The sequence below is a fragment of the Patiria miniata genome, unplaced genomic scaffold, assembly GCF_015706575.1.
Source record: "Patiria miniata isolate m_02_andy unplaced genomic scaffold, ASM1570657v1 HiC_scaffold_5, whole genome shotgun sequence".
In the NCBI taxonomy this organism is placed as follows: domain Eukaryota; kingdom Metazoa; phylum Echinodermata; class Asteroidea; order Valvatida; family Asterinidae; genus Patiria; species Patiria miniata.
The window spans coordinates 2,124,445-2,144,829 of record NW_024037072.1 but is presented as its reverse complement, the minus strand read 5'-3'; the positions used below and the strand labels follow the sequence as shown (position 1 = coordinate 2,144,829).

The 20,385-nt window shown below is 40.2% G+C and overlaps 1 protein-coding gene across 2 annotated transcripts in view; it reads right to left on the bottom strand.

Annotated features, from left to right (window-relative positions):
• LOC119740929 (alsin-like) overlaps positions 1-20,385 on the bottom strand; it is a 50,784-nt gene that overhangs the window by 14,641 nt on the left and 15,758 nt on the right. Inside the window, exons 4-13 of one of the 2 annotated variants that reach the window (XM_038216418.1) lie at positions 18,824-18,936; positions 17,854-18,022; positions 17,392-17,563; positions 15,236-15,491; positions 14,449-14,608; positions 13,059-13,190; positions 5,832-5,960; positions 3,861-3,890; positions 1,461-1,525; positions 603-875 (exon numbers count right to left, since the gene is read on the bottom strand). In XM_038216418.1, coding sequence (XP_038072346.1) covers positions 603-875; positions 1,461-1,525; positions 3,861-3,890; positions 5,832-5,960; positions 13,059-13,190; positions 14,449-14,608; positions 15,236-15,491; positions 17,392-17,563; positions 17,854-18,022; positions 18,824-18,936 — 1,499 coding nt within the window. The remainder of the gene's footprint in view (positions 1-602; positions 876-1,460; positions 1,526-3,860; positions 3,891-5,831; positions 5,961-13,058; positions 13,191-14,448; positions 14,609-15,235; positions 15,492-17,391; positions 17,564-17,853; positions 18,023-18,823; positions 18,937-20,385) is intronic. The other variant, XM_038216420.1, reaches the window with a different exon arrangement.

The following is a 20,385-nucleotide window of genomic DNA, read 5'->3' as shown; positions in this document are numbered from 1 at the left end:
CCCCTGAAAAGAACTTGAATACTTTTATTTACTAAATCATTTCTTTATTCCTGACATCAACTCATTTGCTTTCTTCCAATATTGTTCCCCGCTTTTTTTTCCCCAAGACCGTTCCCTTACGAGTTCATGTGTAGCGGACATTTTCACACCAATTTTATAAATATTGGACAAAGTGTAGGCGAAAATTTTTTAATTGTCGAGGCAAGGTGCCCAAGAATCACTGTTATCCACTGATCATGTAGGTCAAAACACACTAGCTTTCACGGACAGGAAGGTAAAACCCTAACCTTCCCAAATCCTCCCAAATCCTCTTTGTAAATGGAGGATTTTGCAGGACTGAGGGTACATGGCAAAAATAGGTGGCTGATTTTACATTTACATGCAATGAACATCAAAGTCGCTACAATTTCATAAACACCGGTAATTTCTGAGATGTGGGGGGGGGGGGTTAGGAAGTGGAAGAAGTGGGGGTAGGAAAAGGAAGAAGGGAGGGGGGCCAGGGAAGGCAGGGAAGGGCACAACCCCCAACCTTTTAAAATGGCTCTAAAAAAATGATTTTAATCAAGTTAAAAGGAAAAAATCAAAGAAAAACAGATGCTCACTTTCCATGGGGTTTTCCCAAATGCCACGTCCCCTCATACACCGCATCCTTGAACTTGGGTTGTCCCAGGAACAAGTAACGTCCCTGCCTGGTCAGTTTGGGTGGGATCTTCTGGCCTGCGGGCACGGCGGCCGGAGAGACACACCCTGGCTTCTGATTGGTCAGAACGGCGTCGATGGCCTGGTTGACAGACCACAGCCACTCGGCCTTCTCTGCCGGCGTCGGGGCTTGGAGGGTGAGGGAGGTTTCTGGCATCGTCAGCTGGATAGTGTTCCTGGATGGGGAGATTGGCAGTAGGTGTGAGCAAGGCCACGGTGAACAAGCTCCACCAAAATGGTCACATCTTTTGCCCCATTATTTAGCATAGCATCTTTCTCTTTCTCTGTCATGAGCAGCTTTTTGCTTCTTCCCTTGAAGGCCATCAGCCTGGGGGTTTGGTATCAAATCAGAGCATAAATGATTATAGTGCGCATGCGCAAGGTATACCACCCCTAGAGTGGTAACAAGCATTTTGATGGACATTTTGAAAAAAAGGGTGATAACACCCAAAAAGCTGCCACTGCTGCAATGCTATCACATATTTTCCAACTCTGGAGGTGTAGACCTTGCCAAAAATCGCTATGACGATTATTCCCCTCATTTGATACCGGTGGCCGAAATTTTGGACCGAGGCTGATGGCCTATTGTAGCGTTTCATTTAGTCTCAATATTAGGTAATGCAACTGACCCCTGCTGTATGTTTGTTCGTTAGTCTGTCCTTGGTTATTGTTTGTGTTCATTTTTACTTGTCGAGTGGTTTGTCGGTCTTAAACGTGTCTGGACTTCACCCTGGATATGTATAACACGGCTGCTAACTTACTGGTCTGCCTGCTGGCCTGGTTCAGCCCAGATGAGAGCCAACGGGAAGGCCTGGTGAGTCGTAAACTGCAAAAAGCAAAGGACAATTTCTGTCACGTTTCAATTCAGATACATGCATCCAAGGCTTCACATGCCCACTTTTACTACTCTGTCAAACTGAAAAATTCCAACTTGGCATACATATACCGGTACAAACTATTTATAAATTTCACTTCAGTCTTTCCATATCATCTTTATAGCAAAAGAAAAAGATAAATGTACATGTATACCTAGACAAAAATAAAAACCACTAGGTTTGTTGAAGCACAAATAAAGCACAAAGGCAATTCATGCAACATCACCCAGTGACAAACTACCTGTAAATAATGGCTCATCAAAAATCTTCATGTGGAGGAAAAAACATTCCTGCACAAAATTGAATAAAACCGGTGCATCCAACATTACCATATAAGAAAATACTCTACTCACTCATTCTGGTATGTTAACATGCACAAATCCATTTCCTTGATTTTTTTACAAGCATGCACAAAACTCCAAAATAATTTAACTTGTGCAAAATCTTCATGTTATAATCAATGTCATGTTAGCTCGGTGGTCGAGTGGTAAGACATCTGCACTAGAAAGCAGGAGGTCGTGGGTTCGAGTCCCACCCGAGTGATTTTTTCCAACTTTCACTCGGGAGGTAACACACTGAGTACACAGTGTTTATACATACGTCGGTGAAGGGCAAAAACCTAGTTTGATTTACATCACCCTGACGCAAAATTCCATCTTATGAATAATGTAATGTAAGTCTCATTTTGAGACAATGCACACATCGTACATCAAAAGACATCGTCACACCAATAAAAAAAAATTCACACACTACTGCACATAGCAAACACTAGTGGTGTGCAGTTGTGTACGTGTTCTACATAACCCCCAAGGACAGACACACAAAGGGAGAACAACAGATCCTTTCAGTCCTCGGGAGTTGGGTCTTTTGTTTGAAACGGTCCTCTGTAGTAAGTTTGTGTGCTTAGTCTAGGGAAAGTGTTATATTACAGGGACAAAGGGAAACACAAAGCATTGTCCTCGAGAGTATAGTAAAACAAGAGTGTATGGGTAGTACATATACCGGAACTGGGTACCCTATTGAAGTAAAACAGAGATACCCGGATGCCAGTAAAAAAAAATTAAAAAAAAAAAATCATGGAAGTTGTCTGAAGGACTTTATAGCTTTGCAGTTTAAACTGAAACTTCATCTGTCATGCCTTAAAGTGCACGTACTGTATTTATAAGTGAAATCTGTATTGGCTTTCCATGTTGCCTAGTTTTCATTTCGAAAATTCCTCACATTTTCTTAGATATTTGCTAAGTAGTTTGTAAAATACGGTAGGGTACCCGATCCCATAATCTGGAACCGATTACTGACATCAGCAGTCGGGAACTCAGGTACCCGGTTCTGATGCACAGCCCTAGCTAACACAATAATATCTGAGCTGTCTTCATTACTTTTGGAATACAAGTCAAACTACACATTTTGAAAAAAAGTTTCCATTTGGCTAAATATGTAAGAAAAGGACTATGAATTGTGCCAGGGGTTGCAACGGGAAACAGAAGGGACTACGTGGGGACCAATTCATGCAGGTTAGATGATGAGAGTCTATAGGATTTGCACTGCATGAGTTGCATGAGCTGCATTGAGGAAAGTTCAAGGCAACCAGGACAACATTCTGCAGACATGGTGGAGGTTAAACCGCCATCAACCTTACTATTATTTCCTGTCAAAAAAATTGTAAAAAATGTAATATAGCCCTTTACCGACGCACAACTTGTGTATGAGTCGTATAGTGTTTACCTGCTATCCGTGCTGCAAGCATATATCAGGAACCCATTTACAGAGGAACTATGCCTGCAGGACGGGACGGACTTAAAACGCGGAGTCACGCCCAAAAAAAATGGAGTGGGGAAATATTAAAAAACATGGAAATCCACAGAAATGCAGAATTCACAGGCCTGGGTGCTACGTGCTGCAGGGTGCAGTTTGTGCCATTCATGATCAAGCAGGCTTAAATAGACCTTTATCATGCTGCCACCATTTCAGTCATGTTCCCTGTATCCAGTAACAGTACTGAATAATTTTGTTTTTGTGCAAAAAGGAACCAGACTATTTTTTCTTCCAGCCTCGCTTTGGTTACATTGATTTGAAAGGGAAAAAATCAAGATGGCTGCAACATGATAATGGTCTATAGAGGCAACATTTTTAGCATTGTCACCCTGTGATTTAAGAAAAACTCACACACTAAACCGGACTTCAAGTTTTTTAGAACCTGATCAATGGTTTAGTAAACATGCACACTAGACGGCGATGAAATTTGGCCCTGTACTTGCAACCAAAACATTGGAAATCTACATGTACCTTTTCTATGTTTCCAGGCTTGCCCTCAGTCTCAGAAGATAGGAATTGAAAAGGAAGTTTAATTAGTAAATACACTTACAAAAATGATGCCAACAACCCCAAAAAAAACACCTATTACAGACGTGACCAAAAGAAATATTTGAAAAAAAAGTCAAAAATAGAAGAAGGTCAAACATAAAATGAGGTTCACATATTTTTCGGTAATATACAACATTTGCCTTGGCTGTAATTTTCAGAAATGGACGGATTTGACTTTGGGGGTTAGTATTTTATAGCAAATATTGTTATACTGACCTGTTTAAAGTTTTGTGTTCATACATGTAGATGCTGGAAAAACCAATGAAAAAATAAGAACCTTAGCGCACAACATGCCCGCACGCGGTGAAGCACGCGCGAGGCGCCGTTGTATACTGCATGCAAGTACGAAGACTGTTTTTAAGACTACTTCAACGAACAACGTTGTGCCGTGCGTGCGCCTAAATGTACTAAATCGAGAGTACTAACGAGGTAAAAATAAACACATTTCCACAGTTTTTCTTCTCTTTTTCCGGTTTATTTTGACAGCCGATAAAACCGGAATTTTGTGAGATTTTTTTAAAAACCGGAATTCCGGTTAAAACCAGAAAAGTGGCATCTCTGAATTTATAGATGGTCGGGGAACTGTCAGATCAGGTAACCAGACTAGCTGGCTTGCTCCCATTCACAGATGTGTAATCGATAGCAAAGACATTTTTTCGGCCGACCATCGTTGGGAATGATACATAAATTCCACTTTTCTTGAAAAGTGGAATTTATGTATCACCAGGTGCCATGATTTCACAGGATGCTTAAGACTGTTATTCACTTACAGTCAAGAATTTCATAATAATTTGGCAGTTTTGTTTTTTGATGTTTGCAAATGTTGTATATTACTTTTAAGAAGTGCTGTTCCCACTTAAAATTGGAAACAGCTAAAAGAAAAAGGAAACAAGCACAAAAAATACACCACAAAAAAAAACAAATACAACAAAACAATAGTATAGGAGATTGAGGGCAAGCTGAACACTATACTCTAACGAGCTTAGCAAAATAAAAAACAAAACTGCTACAAGTATTTTCCAGTTCTCAAACAAGTTTAAATTGCACATACCAGTGGTTTCATCATTTCTGAAAAGCGTACACATAATTATTGAAAACTGGGTTTTTTCTGGGGGGGTTGGGGTTGGGAGGGGGTTGTTTGCCAGATTTAATGGCAGGTATTTCCATTCCTTCTTGATAAAGAGATACCGGTATCTTTTTATTTATTTTTTAGAACAAAACACAGTGAAATAAAAGAATATCAAAATGAAGCTTTATAAAGTGCTTTAGAATTCCGTGAAAGAATATACGCTCTAAATGTGTTTTAGTGGATGATTTTATTTTGTAAAAAAAAATAAATGGCCTAATTTTTCACAATTACATTTGAGAAATGCTTGCACGACCAATGATATTCGCGGAAAAATCATGTGAAATCAATCTCTCTGGTGAGTTGATGATTCTGCAAAGAACCATTTCAGACTAGGTCCAAACCGATTCTATTCAAAACCGATTCAGTTTTGGAATCAGACACTACACTCAGAAAAAAAGGGAAAAAAAACAAATGCTAAACTCATTAAGCTTTTGATGATTTTGTTCGTGCGCATGTCAAAACGGTTTGATACACAATGGCTCTGTTCAGCCATTTTCAACTAATGCCAACTACATACAAGTACACGACACATATTGGTACAACAGATACTCCAACACTGTTCTAATGAACAAAAAAGACGGTAGAATTATCACATGTGGTACACTGACAATTCTGTTTCAAAGTGAAAATCATTGTCTATGGATATGATAAGAAAATCAATTGAACAAAACCACTACCACCAACAGACAGCTAAGCGGGATGCTAAGCAAAGAAAACAAAATTAGCCACGCAACTGAAATTTTTATTATAAATATATCAATTACCTGTGCATGGACGAAGATATCGGCAAACAGAAGGAACCAGTGCTGAGACAGTCTACCAGCGTTCAGGAGCGTCAGGGACTTGGTGCGGGAATCTCTCAGGAGGCGACGGTCAGGCTGCTTGATGGCTTCCTGTTAGGGGTTGGCAGAGGGTATTTCATAATGCAGTGGACACCTTCTGAGGTGCCTCGCTACTATAGGCTGATCATGGTCGCTTTAAAACAAGAAACTTAAATCATTTTTTCAAAGTTTTTGCTTATCTGTATATTTTGACTTATAGTCCATCATTTGTAATTTGTGCATTTTGTTCGTTTGAAGCAACAAAAGTGGCCAAGATCTAAAGAAGGGTGCTGAACAACTAACCTGATGAAGTTTCAGCTCAGCTTTAGCTGTATATTTCGAGAAAAACAACATTCTAGGATCTCGATTTCAAATCAGAAGTTGCTGAATCATGTTTTGAATTGGGCCTGGATTCAGCATCCTAGATATTTTTTTAATGAGCCAAATGCAGCTAAGCGCACTGATCCGATGAATTATAGCAACCGTGCGCGCGTGTGCGTCGTGCCAATGCTTGAGCGCGCTTTGCCGAGTAACAAAACGAAATACTAATTTGAATTTCCTACTGATCCGATGAATTATAGCAACCGTGCGCGCGTGTGCGTCGTGCCAATGCTTGAGCGCGCTTTGCCGAGTAACAAAACGAAATACTAATTTGAATTTCCTACGGTGCTTCTTAAGAAGCACCGTTAGAAAGACCTTCTGTTGTTGATTTATTTAAAATGACAGCTTGCTAGAAAGAATAATTTCACAGGGAGTTTAGTCCCCTTACTATCTTTCAACCAAGTATGTTTTTTATCAATAATTATGCTAGTTACTCTTTGGATAGCTGCAAATGATGGACTCTGGCTTTAATGTCTTCTCATGATGATCAACAGAAAGAAAATGGGTGAAAAGATTGCAGCAAATACATTTACATGTACATGACGAAGTGAAAACAGGAATGTTCCCTTAACCCTTAGTTAAGGTACATGTACTTAGAACTGTAAATCCCTGCCACCACTTCCGGATGTAGGTACGGTACTAGCAATCGGTTACACATCCGTGATTGGATGCAAACCAGCTTGTCTGGTTTCCGGACCTGACAACTCTCCAACATCTCTAAATTACTCCATTTGGTCTGAAGTAGGGTCAGACAACTAGACTAAAAGAACAGCATTTGTGATGCGATCAAGCTAAATGAGTCGTTTGTCGGGAATTTTCAGTTGGAGATACAGGCCAAAATAGGGCCACTTCATCACATCTCTTAGTGTTCTGACTTCCATAATATTTGAAATATCACATTTTTTCTTGGTTTTTCAGCTTCTATGAAGACAAAACTTTCAACAGTCAAGCATGGTTTGTTGTTTGTTTTAGGGTTTTTCTTTTCTTTTTTTCCATTTCACTTCGGTTTATTTCGGGGTTTTCACAAAAAGGCTAAACTGAATTGACCCAACCCGAATATCCAAGCACAAAACCGAAACTGACCCGACCTAACTGAAATGATGGAAAACTGACCCACCTGACCCGAAGTCAGTTTTGGGTCGGGTCAGTTTTGTACAACATTATTTCAGACTTGCACAGGTGGCATGAAAAGGTGATCCAAGTGCACACATAATTTGATGCAACTTTTTAGCAGAAATTTTACAATGTACATATATGTGTGACTGTAACTACGACAAGTTATTGTTAAGTAGATATTTGCAATGAAAGTGTTACATGGACAGTTACATTTAAGGGTTTTCTCACACAAAAAAAGGTAATCACAGTATGCACTGTGTATGTAAACAGTATAATACTTACTTATTTATAAGGACAAACCAAAACCTCATTTCTGTTATCAAATTCCATTTTCAAATTGTCATGAAGAATTCTGTTAAACTTTAACTCCATGATTTACTAGGAACCATACCCATCCTGGCAAATTCTAACACCATATTGGAATTTGCACGCACATATTTCTGACTTTGATTCTAGAGGTGTGCCAACCCAATGTAAAAGACTGTCAGTTTAAGGGAACTGTACCCATCCTGACAGATTCCAACAATACATGCCATTGGGGTTTGATGGGTTGAGTTCTGTTAGGGTTAATCTTTCAACCCATCAACTACAATATGCTATCACTAAATTATTAGTTCTCACCGTTCCTTTCCATAGCAAATTTCTTTTTTTAGTTTCTTCACATCAAATTTACTTAGCACTCCCGTTTGCATGATCTACATGTACATGTGTAAACAGGTTTTCAGACTGTCAGGTTGCAGCTTTAACACTGTTCGTGTCCATCAGTCAGTTTCCACTCGGTTCCCCTTGCATGGATGGCTTGCACTCATCAGTTACCAGAGAACATTGTTCTTGACACCTTTCAAACGATTGACTCTTGATGTGCATACTGCTGCCCTTGTGCTGATGGCTCTGTGCCAGTCAGCCCAGGACATTGCTCCTGAGTGCTTGTAAGTGACTGCTGGCTCTCTGCTGGTTCTGGATGTACACACTGTTCCCCTTGCATGGATGGCTTGCAGTCAGTCAGACTAGAGCATTGTTCCTGATGAGAACTTGCAGGATCTGGGGTCCCTGCTGGTTCTGCATGTACCTCAACATGCACTTGAACATGCTGCTGACTGTGCATGAATGCCTTGCTGCTGCTTTGTCTAGAACATTGTTCTGGACAGCTGTCCAGTGACTGCTGACTCTCTGTGTGTTGTGCATGCCCTTGGCTTGGTGGCTTGCTGCAGCTTGGCCTGGCAGCACGGTGCTTTTGGTTATTTGCTGCCTGTGGAATCACACGAAGCTCAATCTGCTTCCCTGGCTGCGATGGTCGGCTGGGATTCCGTCTTGGGCAGCAACGACAGCACAGTTTCAGGAATGAGAAAGCCTCAACTACAGCTGTACGATAGTCAGCGTTTGTGGCACTGTAGACTAGGGGATTGATTGAGCTATTGATGAGTTGCAAGATTCCGATACATAGAGTCACAATATGATTTTTTTTCCCAAGCTCTACCAACGCAACAGCCTGGGCAGGCCAAGAATAATCTAAAAATTTGATGAGTATAATTGCAGCTGCAATGTCCAGCAATTTCAGAATGAAGAAAACAGCAGTGTTGGTTGTAACCATACAGAGGACCTTGCCTGCTTGCTTAGGACTGTTCGGCAACAGGGCTGATTGCTTGCGCACTTTCACCACTACATAGATGCACAAAACAAGAGTGACTATAAAACAGACAATGTTGATAAGGAAAGTGACCCAAAGGAGGGTGTAAGGGAAGACAGTCTCTGGTAAGAATACTAGAATCACACCAACAATAACTGTAGGCACCCAGATTCCTGCTGATATCTTTGCTGCTCGAGATTTAGAGGCCTTTTCTTTAAATGTCAGAGGATTGCGCACTGCAGAGAATCTCTCAGCTGCTATGGTAACCACAAAGAAATTCGAAGCTGCTAGGAACGTGTACCGCACGCTTAGGACCACTGTTTGTAGTGTGTTCAACTTGTAAGCAAACAATGCAAATAAAAAGTCGGTCATAAGGTAGAGCAAGTCAGCCACAGCCAGATTGGATAAGTAGATGTTGATGATTGTACGCATGGACTTCACTCGAATGACTGTGAAGAGAAAGACAAAGTTCAAGAAAAGGCCAATTGGTGCAATGATTTTCATGCCAAGGCGAGATATTTGTTGAGTTTGATCTAAACTGTCTAGAAAGTCCCTCCGGAGCCTCTCAATCGATGAAAAGGAGTTGTCTTGGTAGCCATCACCCATAGTTCATGTACATTGTAGCATTGATTTCCATGTCTAACACTGTGCTCAGGTGCAACAAAGAGCGGTCTGCCCTATCACAAGATCACTCCAGTTTTATACCAACAAGGAATGAAAATCTGGAGCTGGAGTTGAAACTGAAACCTTCTTCATCTTTCCTTCTAACTTTTTCTTGTTTCTGTAATACCAAGTAAATAGATTGACATGTTTCTTGTCCTTCCTCGTTTTCTTTTTGCCGCCCATCTCCTTTCTGTATTTTTAAATCATACATGTATGAAATGTTTTGTCTTGTTATATTTTTCCAGCGAAATTGTAGCTATATTTTTTGTAAGTTCAAAATCTTGTAGGTTATGGCCCCTTTGGATACAAAAGTAGTTGAGAACGTGGAAGAATCCATTCACCATCTTGGACAATCTTGAGTGGGAAAAAAGGGCCTCTTTTTTTCTTTTTTTTCTTTTTTTCAAAGAAGGACGAGAAACATTTTTATTAGTTGACCTGAACTACTGAATGCAACTTTTGTCTCCATTGTTTTTACAGCACTTCAATAAAAGCATACAACAGAGTTTCACAATTGATATTGGTATATGAGAAATGTTTTTAATAGGGTTTTGATTTTTGTTTCATTCGTAATTTTTTTATATTTTTCACAAGAAGAATGTAAACGAAAATGAAAACAAGCAAGATCGTTTCGGTGTTCTCCATATATTCTCTTATCCTTCAGTGTCAGGTCAGTGTCCCTTTACAAAAAGCTGAGTAGTTTGAATTTGTGCAGCTTATCTTACTGTTTCTGTATTGTAATGATGATCTTATTTGATGGAATAACCCTGCAAAACTGTTTGTTCAAGTTAAATGATTAAAACAAACCGGGAAGGCAAATTTAAGAATTATAGTATAGGTTTTCCGGGTCATTTTAACACTTGTATCACACAAATTCCTTATATCGATACTTAAATTTCGTCCCCTAACATCGCCAAGCTCAATTCTCAATTTGGATTTCAGAAAGTCATCACTAGATTTCATTTAAGGTTCAGTATAATTCATTTTTTTAGCATACCGATTCGTCTTGAATTTGTGAAATTCGTCTCATGTAGCAATCGGCGTTGAATTGACAAAGCAAATTCGTTTTTTGTCATTCGTTTTCATGTTGTTGTCATTACATTTCGTCCCTGGTGACTTAAATCGTATATGATTAGAAAATGCGCCAAATCTTTTGACTTATTTGAAGAATTATGTGTATTAAAACAATGACAATTCAACATATATTTCCTTATATGTATAAATAAAAGTAGTTAGCTGTAAGGTATAAATTTTTATTACTGTGTTTCACAATTAACAGTAGAGTCAGGAATTGACATTTCACAATATGCACTTATGACATGGACACTAAGCATTAAGTTCAAAGAACTTCTTAATGTTGTTCTTTGATAGACACACCTTATTTCTGTTGTTTTATTCATATACATATATCAAAGAGCAACATTACGAAGGAGTTTGATCTTAATGCTTAATTTCCATATGCTAAGCAAAGAGCATATTGTGAAAGTTCAATTTCTGATTTTATTGTTAATTGTCAAAGAAAACTCAAAACTTACAGCTTTACTTTCATTTATAAGGAAATATTTGTTAAAAATTACAAGTTAATTACTGCGCAAACAAGTCCAAAGGTTGGGCACATTTTTAATCGTAACGTTTTAAGTCACCAGAGACGAAATGTAACGACAAGAACAGTAAAACGAATCACAAAAACTGAATTTGCTTTTTCAATTCAATGCCGATTGCTTCACGAGACGAATTTCAAAGATTTTGGACGAATCGGAATGCTAACAATTTGAATTATACTGGCCCTTAAATGAAATCTAGTGGTGGCTTTTTGAAATTCAAATTGAGAATTGAGCTTGGCGATGTTCGGGGACGAAATTAAAGTATCGATATGGGGAATTCATGTGATACAAGTGTTAAAATAGCCGGGAAAACATATATTCACATGGAAATGGCATCAGATTGCAGTGATCATGGTTCACATTTCCAGAATGTGTAAACAATGTATACCCTCTGCTTTAGTTTTACTAAATTTAAATGGGAATTTTTCTCTGGTTATGTGTGTGACATGTTGATCAATTACTTGTGTGACATTTTGTAATTAAAATTATGCTAAATTGTATACATTTGTACAGAAAGACCAACTTACACATGTATGAAACATCTTAACCCTATACACCCCAACTCCAGAAGGCCTGGCGTGACTAAATATTGATGGAGTATGATGGACTTGGGCCTAATGGCCTGAAGCAGTACTAGGGGTATCTGATTGATTTTGCCTAGCTTCCTGTACTGCTATTGTGATAGAAGCCGTGTGTAGCGAGTCCATGAATGTCAACCAGTGCGTCAGTGGTGGATTCCATTATGTCATGTACAGTTTTGTATAAGCTGCACACTGATTGATGGATTTTGATGGAATTGGTCCAGTTCCTAGTAAAAGACGCCAGGGAATTAGAGTTAAGCAATTTGCATGTTTAGTCTACTTACCGGGTAGCACTGATGCTGTTCATAGAGTTGTGGTCAAAAGTTATCCCAAGTCAAGAACAAGTCCTCATGCAGCCGTCACTGTTACTTACATGTATGACCTAAAGTCCACCACACACCTTTCTGATTTTCCCGGTTCACCAGTACCTTTTTTTTTCACCGTTGCTGAGACAGCAACGTTAACCCGCACACATGCACGATTCCATTCTATAATCGGTCGCATGGTGACCGGTCACACGATGACCAGTCACATGACGACAAAATGGCAGCCGTCAATTTTGAGTCATGCGACTTCCTTCATGAATGTGATTGGTGAACATAAATATTGCGTCCGGTGAAATCGGAGTGCTGCCCGCACACCTTTCCGGTGACATCGGATCCGGTGAAATCGGATGCGAGATAATCAAACATGTTTTATTTCATCCAAGCCGCCCTGTGTACGGTCAGATCGGTCAAATTTTTCAGCGCGCACCTCTCTCATCTGCATGTCCGATGGCCCGATGATCCGTTGAACCGGTAAAATCGCAAAGGTGTAGAGCAGGCTTTATCTGATTTAATTTGTGATCTGATTTAATTTGTGATCCAGCCTGGATGCTCATTACAAGAATGTCACTAACAGGGATGCAGCTGTAATGATAGGTGATGTTTATAACCCAATAATTGCAGTTACAGAATTTAGAATACAAGGCATGTTTTTTTCCACAACAGAAATTTGTATGAAATACATGTATGGTTTTTTGCAGTTAACATAAAAAGCAAGCTTAAACCAATATGTGCTACCTGTGCTACTTTGTAAAAAAGTTTGTATCATTTTGCAAACACATAACTGAATAACAAATAAATGATTACATTTTGGCAATAACATTCTTGCTGATATCCACCTGTTCAGTATGTGATGGGTACCACGATTGTCTACTTACAGCCAGTTTGGATGGGCAGGATTCCCAGAACGCCCTGGTCTCTTCAGCATGGGCTTTCTTCTCGTCAATGCTGCGCTGCAATGCCTCCCACGATTCACTGCTTTCCTTTAGGAGATTGAACTCTGTGCTTCCCTGAAAAGCGTGAAAGTGAAAGAAGATCAGATTCCAGTGGTACATTTAAATCTTCGTGTCAAATGTAAGGTTCGCCTAACCTTCCCAAATCCTCTTTGCGAAATGAAGGATTTTGCAGGATTGCAAATGTGTGGCTGATTTTGGAGGATGCACTGTGTCAAGGTCTTGGGCCGGACCTTGTATTTTTTATGCTCAGCCGTGCATAAAGTTAGGCCTACATTAGATTATACTTGAAATCCTTCGCACTGCTCCAGGATGTCACTGGCTCTGCCTCAACTTATTGACAGTGATTGCTGGAGGATTTTGCAGGATTGAGGCAATGGTCACCGCTCCAAGGATCACATTCAAGAAATAATGGTGAATTTTGCAGGATTGATTTTGCAGTTGTATGCTATTTTTACACGGAGGCAGTTGGTGATTTTGCAGGATTGAGGTTGCAAAAATGCCTAGGGAGTTAGGGTTTATGAAAGAGTGACAGTTTTGTGACAAACCACCTGAATGTAAACACAGTTACTTTTAATATTCTCAAAAAAATGAATGGTTTTAATTCTGGTGTAAACAGTGGGCGACAACAGGTGCCCCTATTGAATGCCATGCTACATGCTCTAGTTGTGCGTGTCATACACATGCACACACCTGTCAAACATTTAAAGCTACAGTCCATCATTTGTAATGTGTGCATTTTGTTCGTTTGAAGCAACAAAAGAGTTCAAAATCTAATGAAGGATACTGAGCAACTAACCTGATGAAGTTTCAGCTAAGCTTCAGCTGTACATTCCGAGAAAAACAGCATTCTAAGATCTCAATTTCAAATCAAAAGTTACTGAATCATGTTTTGAATTGTTTTGAATTTGCAGCTATACGCGACGTCGCGCACTGATCTGACGAATTACAACAACTGCGCGCGCGTGTGCGTCGTTCCAATACTTGTGCGCGCTGCGCTGAATAACAAAACGAACTACTAATTTAAATTTTCCTATGGTGCTTCTTAAGAATCACCGTTGGAAATGCCTTCTTTCGTTGATTACTTCAAAATGACAGCTTCCCAGAAAGAATAATTTCACAGGGAGTTTAGTTCCCTTACTATCTTTCAACCAAGTTTGTTTTTCAACAATAATTACGCCAGTTACTTTTCGGATGGCTGCAAATGATGGACTATAGCTTTAAGCATGTATGTCAGACATAAACCTTGGCGGTGATTGGTCAATACACCATGGGGGCGGGGCTTAATCCATTGGTCTATTGTCAAAGCTCTCACCTGGGCATAGTAATCCTTGAGCTTGCCCAGCAGGTAGGCGTAGCACTTGACCCTATCCAGGGGGAGTTTCATCAGATTCCTCAGCGGAGTGCCGTAACTTGCTGGTTTCTCCTCGTTCAAGAGCTCCGTGAAGACTGCCTCGTGCTTGGAGAGCGCATCACTGCATGACAGACATTCAAACACCAATCATTATAAATACAAAGACAGGTTCATAATTCACATGATTGCAAAAAGTGGAGCGAATTTCATAACGTTAATAATCGTCGTTTCATTGTGACTCCGTTACCCTAATGAATTCGTTTCGCTCTCAAATTCATGTGAAGTATTAATCGGACTAAGCACAGAGAGTGTGGATGGACAACAAACGCTGCCAAGTTTTTCCTGTGTGGAATTCTGTGGCTTTAAGCACTGGGAAATTGTTCAATCATACACATGGGATTCTATTCACCCTGTGGGAAGAATCTTTCTTCTTTCATTGAACTTGCATTGCTGATTAATATATTTGACAATTGGGATGGGTTCACACACTTGCTAACCCACCAATACTGATTTCAGAGCTCATCTACCATCAAGTAATCTCTACGGCTACTCCAAACCAGTAGTTTCATTGAACAAACCGTACTATTTCTAAAAAAGAAATAATAAACAATAACCCAGGGTACAGAAAAATACACCAATAAGCACTTATCTTTGTGACCTTCTGTTAACAGCTACGTCAGATGATCCCTACGGCAAGTCAACCTCACTTACATCATTTGACATGAAAGGAAAGTCACAACCACGTTACCTTCCAATTTTTCCCATGTGAGTGAATCCGCCGACAGTTACAAAGTTGCAGACATAGACAGCGTACTGTTCAAAGACGGCCCGGTACTCGGCTCCACTCTTCAACATGGCCAGTTCAACAAGGTCACGGCTCCGTTGTACGGCTGCCATCAGGCCGATGGAATTGTGGGCCACGGTCGTGCCGAGTAACGAAAAGAGGTCAACGATTTGTCGGAATGGCTGCTGGTAGATGGTTCCTTCTAGTACTTTGTTCATGTCTGTATCAAGGAAAGAAGAACATCAACGCTATACTAAAAAGCAAAACAAAGTGTATGTACGCACAGAGTTTCCAACACACAGACAGTGCTGTGGTTAAGTCCATCACAAGTCTTCACATCACAAGTCTTAACTCCTAAAGTTAAAAGTCATAAGTTATTCAATAGTAGTGATAAAGGCATCTCTTGTTATTGTTCTTACACTGTTACTTGTGACTGACCTTGTGAACCGATAAATGATTTACTTGTGACCAGTGTTGTAGTCGAGACCATCACACGACCAGACACAAGAGCAGCACAAGACCATTCAGAAGACCAGCCACAAGTAACAGGGCACGAACAATTACAACGGAATGCCTTTGTTGCAGTTCATTGGAATAGCTTGTGACTTGAATTGAGACTGGAGGTCTTGTGATGGTCTTGTGATGGTCTTGCAGGGTCTCGACTACAACACTGCTTTTGACCAGATTTGTGACTGGATTTGTGATGGATCTTTGATGAACTTATAATGTATGATGGACTCATAGAGCTATATTAAATTACTAGAGCGCTAACTTCGTGTACAAATACCTGCTGGGCGCATCCATGTTTGTGCACAAACCTATGGAGACATAGAAATTTTGTACAGCTTTTGTACGGATGTTTGCATATATGCATTTGTATTCCATACTGGTGCGTTATCAAAGCCAATACGCCCAAAACCGAAATGCACGATCAGCAAATGAGCGTGTCATTTTGGTTTACGCAAACAGCACAACGCGTGCGGGTATTCGCTGCAGATGCTTTTTGCCGTCAAGATTTTTTTAACCGTCCATGACGCGCTGAAGTTGTTTGCATATGTTCTACTTGCGCGTTGCATGTAGAGTACACTTTCAAAATTCAATCCATCTAATTTCATTATGTTCTACAAACACGCACATGAAGTCAAAATGTCTGCTCCAAGGACGGCTTCAAAGCGATTCCACGCGCAGAATGACGAGTTAGCGCTCTAGTAATTTAATATAGCTCTATGAATGGACTCAATCACAACAATGCACACTGGAACTCTTGTGGGTTGTCACTAGGGCTATGCATCAGAGCTGGGTGCGCGAGTACCCGACCATTAATGTCAGGAACCGGTTCCAGATTATGGAATCAGGTGCTCGTAACCAACTTTGCAAATTACTTATAGTAACTTCTCAGACAATGAAAAAAGAAAGCTTTTGAATGTCCTTTGTGGGGGGATTTTAAAAATGCAAGCCAGGCTACAAGGGAAAACAAAACAAATGTCATGTTTAGGACACTCGTGAAATTTGCAGTTTACACTGTAAAGCTATAAGCTCACTGTACACACTTGTATCTTGCTGTATCGATGCACAGATGTGGTAGTATTATCGTGCAGACCTTTATGAACAATCTGAACAGCAAGTACCGAGATTTGAATTTTTGGGTTGGGTTTTTTAACAGTCACGCGGGTACCTGTGTTTTTTTAAACTAGGTATCCAATTCCCATACTAACCGTAAATGCACACCCCTAGTTGTCACCCAGTGCTATCTACTGTTCCTGTAAGAAGTCCATACTTGGTCACCCATAAAAGGACTCAACAACAACATGGGACTCGGGATACTTAGGGAGTCAGGTAGGCACAGTAGTCATTTCCTCCCCTTCCACCTCTATGGCCCAGGTTCCATTCCTGCCATGGTCCCCGTGTGGATTGGGTTTTCCGTCCCTACCTGAGTCCATGGGTTTTCCCCAGAATATTCTTCTGGGATTTTTCCTCCAACCTCTAAAACTCTAATTTCATCTCGTTGTCTTCTCTCTACAGGTTTCTTCAGGCTTGCGAGCTACAGTGCCTCGGGCGCTTTTGAGGAATCCTTGGTCTCAGTACCAGAAATAAGCAATAATCATAATTGCAACTTATACCTGGACTGCTGAGGGCCTTGATGATAGTGGACCGCGTTGTGGTGAGCTGGTAGTGCAAGAGTCTCTCAGAGGCAGCCAGCTCATGGAGAATGGCCGTAAAGCCGGAGGCATTCTTGTCTGTGATGCATGCACACAGGTCAGACGCAGCTGCTACAAACTGGGCCCAACCACACTGGAAACGGCAGAAAAGAATCATGTTTAGAAAGAATGTTACACATTATGTACGTGGAAATCTTTCTCCATCCGGCTTCACAATGGCACCGACAAGTTTACTTTAACTTTTCTGACGATTCTAGTTCTTGCCGTGCCAACCGTTTCTATTCCCACTGATACTGAGCTAACCTGCAACGCTAACAGTTTAGCTTTGCTCTCAAGATTTTTCCTGGCTATTCACTGGCTTCATAAAAGACCCACACTAGCAATTGCAGTCTGTGGTCACACGTTTCTCATGCCAGAGTTTACCTTTCTAATGAAGGGAAGCTTTTCTGGCTGTTTGGCTCTTGCTGCATATTTGACTGTTGGTCCCTTGGCAATGCTAGACATCGGCCGCTTCTTACTGGCTTCTTTACTCTCCTTCAGGGGGCTGTTCTCCGGTGTGCCAGTACGCCCCTCGTTCTTTAATTCTTGGAGACTGAAAACATTTAAAAAACGAAGAAATCAAACTACTTGAATAAAATCGTGATTGTAGTTTTCTTACAACATACACAGGAAGTGGCTCTTTTATTGAGAAAAATATATACAACAAAGAATCAGAAGAGCTCTACAATTTTACGCTCAATTTTTTTTTAATTCAGGTCAGTATATACAAATATTAAACATTCAAATTAGCTAACTCCAGTGAAAAGCCACATTTTTCTACCTAAGCCCAAAATGGATATTTTTAGCATCAGCATTTCTCCAAATGATAGTTTCCAACTAGAAGTAGGCTTTAAGCTTTCTGATGCAACAACTAAATCTTGTTATAATGGTGTAGTTGTTACAACTTCTTGTGGGGGAGGGGAGTTTGGTCTAGTTGTGAGGGTCAATGATTCATGATCAGAAGGCCAAGGCTTGGAGTCCAGCTGCTACCCATACATCAGCAGCAGCTGGATTGAATCTCTGTTGTGTCCTTCAGCAACCCACTTCACCCCAAAGTCCCTCTCTCCACCCATTGGAGAAATAGAATATTCCCAGTCAGTTCACGCCAATGATACCAGAAATACATGCCGATCCGATTCCATATTGATTTGAGGTGAACTTTTCTTTGCTTTTGAACCAACAAATCAATCAAAAGTTCTGTTGACTTGTGGAGAAAGAGAGACACAGACAAAAGAGTGAAAAAGCAAATTTGACCATCTTTAATTAAGTGCCTCGAAGTTAGACAGTGATCTCATTATAGTTCAACATTTCCAATGAAAAACAAAACAAAGGTTAACAAAAATCTGTCGCAAACCTTGGTTGTTTTCCCAGATAGTATATGTCGGGCTGGAAGCTGTTCCCATCTGCTAACAGGAGAGTGTGGGTACTGCCAGCAGCAGCATCCCATACTAAAGCATTATTAGGCATCTGAAAAAAATGAAAACGTAGGTAATAACACCCTTTATCAGTTGATATAAACTTTATTGATGATTCTTGGGGTTTTTTTTATCAAAAGTTGAAGTTGTGCTAGCGTTACGTGTGTGAATATTTCAAAACTTCAATTCTATTTAACATGTTTATTGAAGGTTTAGGCAAATGTTGCCGATTTGAATAGCATGAAATCTGCTGCTTTATCTGCTACTGTATAATAGGTATGGGCTCAATGAAATTGTGCTATTCTGTGAATTTGGGCTCAAGTAACCAACAGGCTTAACAAAAATTCAAAAACCTCTGGAAATCGTATTGGCGCTCTACCAACAATATTAGGGCTGGATAGAGTTGGTAGAGCACTGATACGGTGTTCCAGAGGTTGCAGGTTCAAACCCCGCTCCAATCAACTTCATTGTTCAATTTTATACTTAAATGAGATAAATGCACAGTGCGTGAAATTACAGTCGGACATCAGACATTTTCCGACCACTTTCATGGTTTGTCCGACCAAATGCAGATGTGCTCGGACAAAATGTCCGAGCGATTTATGTATTCTTTGTGGAGTTGTCTTTTTCAGAAGTATGAAATAAACGCTTGCACTCAAAAGTATTTTGTTGTTTATTTCCGATGATCCGGTCTGTAATACTTACCGTACGCTGAGCGGCTGCTAACTACATGTACGTGTTGTCTTATATTCACGCAATAGATGCAACGCGTTTACACCCCAATCATTACACAGTCTAGTACAGCGCGGCGTGCACAGCGATAGATTGGCATTCGTACGTACGTGCCGTTTGCCAAAAAATAGACGTGAAATCAAGTCGATAAATTGTGTTTCGATCAGCAGTCTTCGTGTTTCTTCTACAAATCAGTTAATACAACTTTTTGTACTTTTCAAGTCATTTTATGGAAATGAGCAGTGGCCGTTTGTGGAATTCCCAGTTAATTTCTATTGGGCAAAAGTGTTAAATTGGACCTGATTCAACCTCTATTCCTTGCTATAATGATTCGATCGAGCCTCTTTGGACATTCAGAACTGCAATTTCACCCAGTTTAAGTTATGTGTTCTGCAGACTTGAATCGAGTCTGTATAGTGACGAGTCGAAATATAGAGTATTATAAGGACATTGACGCGCATACATGTAATAAGAATTTAGCAAGATCAAAGTACGTTGTGTTGCGCGGTATGCTTTAAGTGCGTGATTGTTACTAAAGTCTCACAACGTGGCTTACTACAGAAACGAGCGCGTGAATGCCCGGCGCTTGTCATTGCAACTACATAGTGTGTATTATGGATACGTACGTACGTAAACATACATACTGTACATGTACACACGTGTATGTACCGTCCACGTGTTTGAAGTATAGTAAACGCGGCCTTTTGAAAGTTCGTCTGACAATGGCAGAACACTTTTGATTGTGCTCGGACATTTTGTCTGACCACTT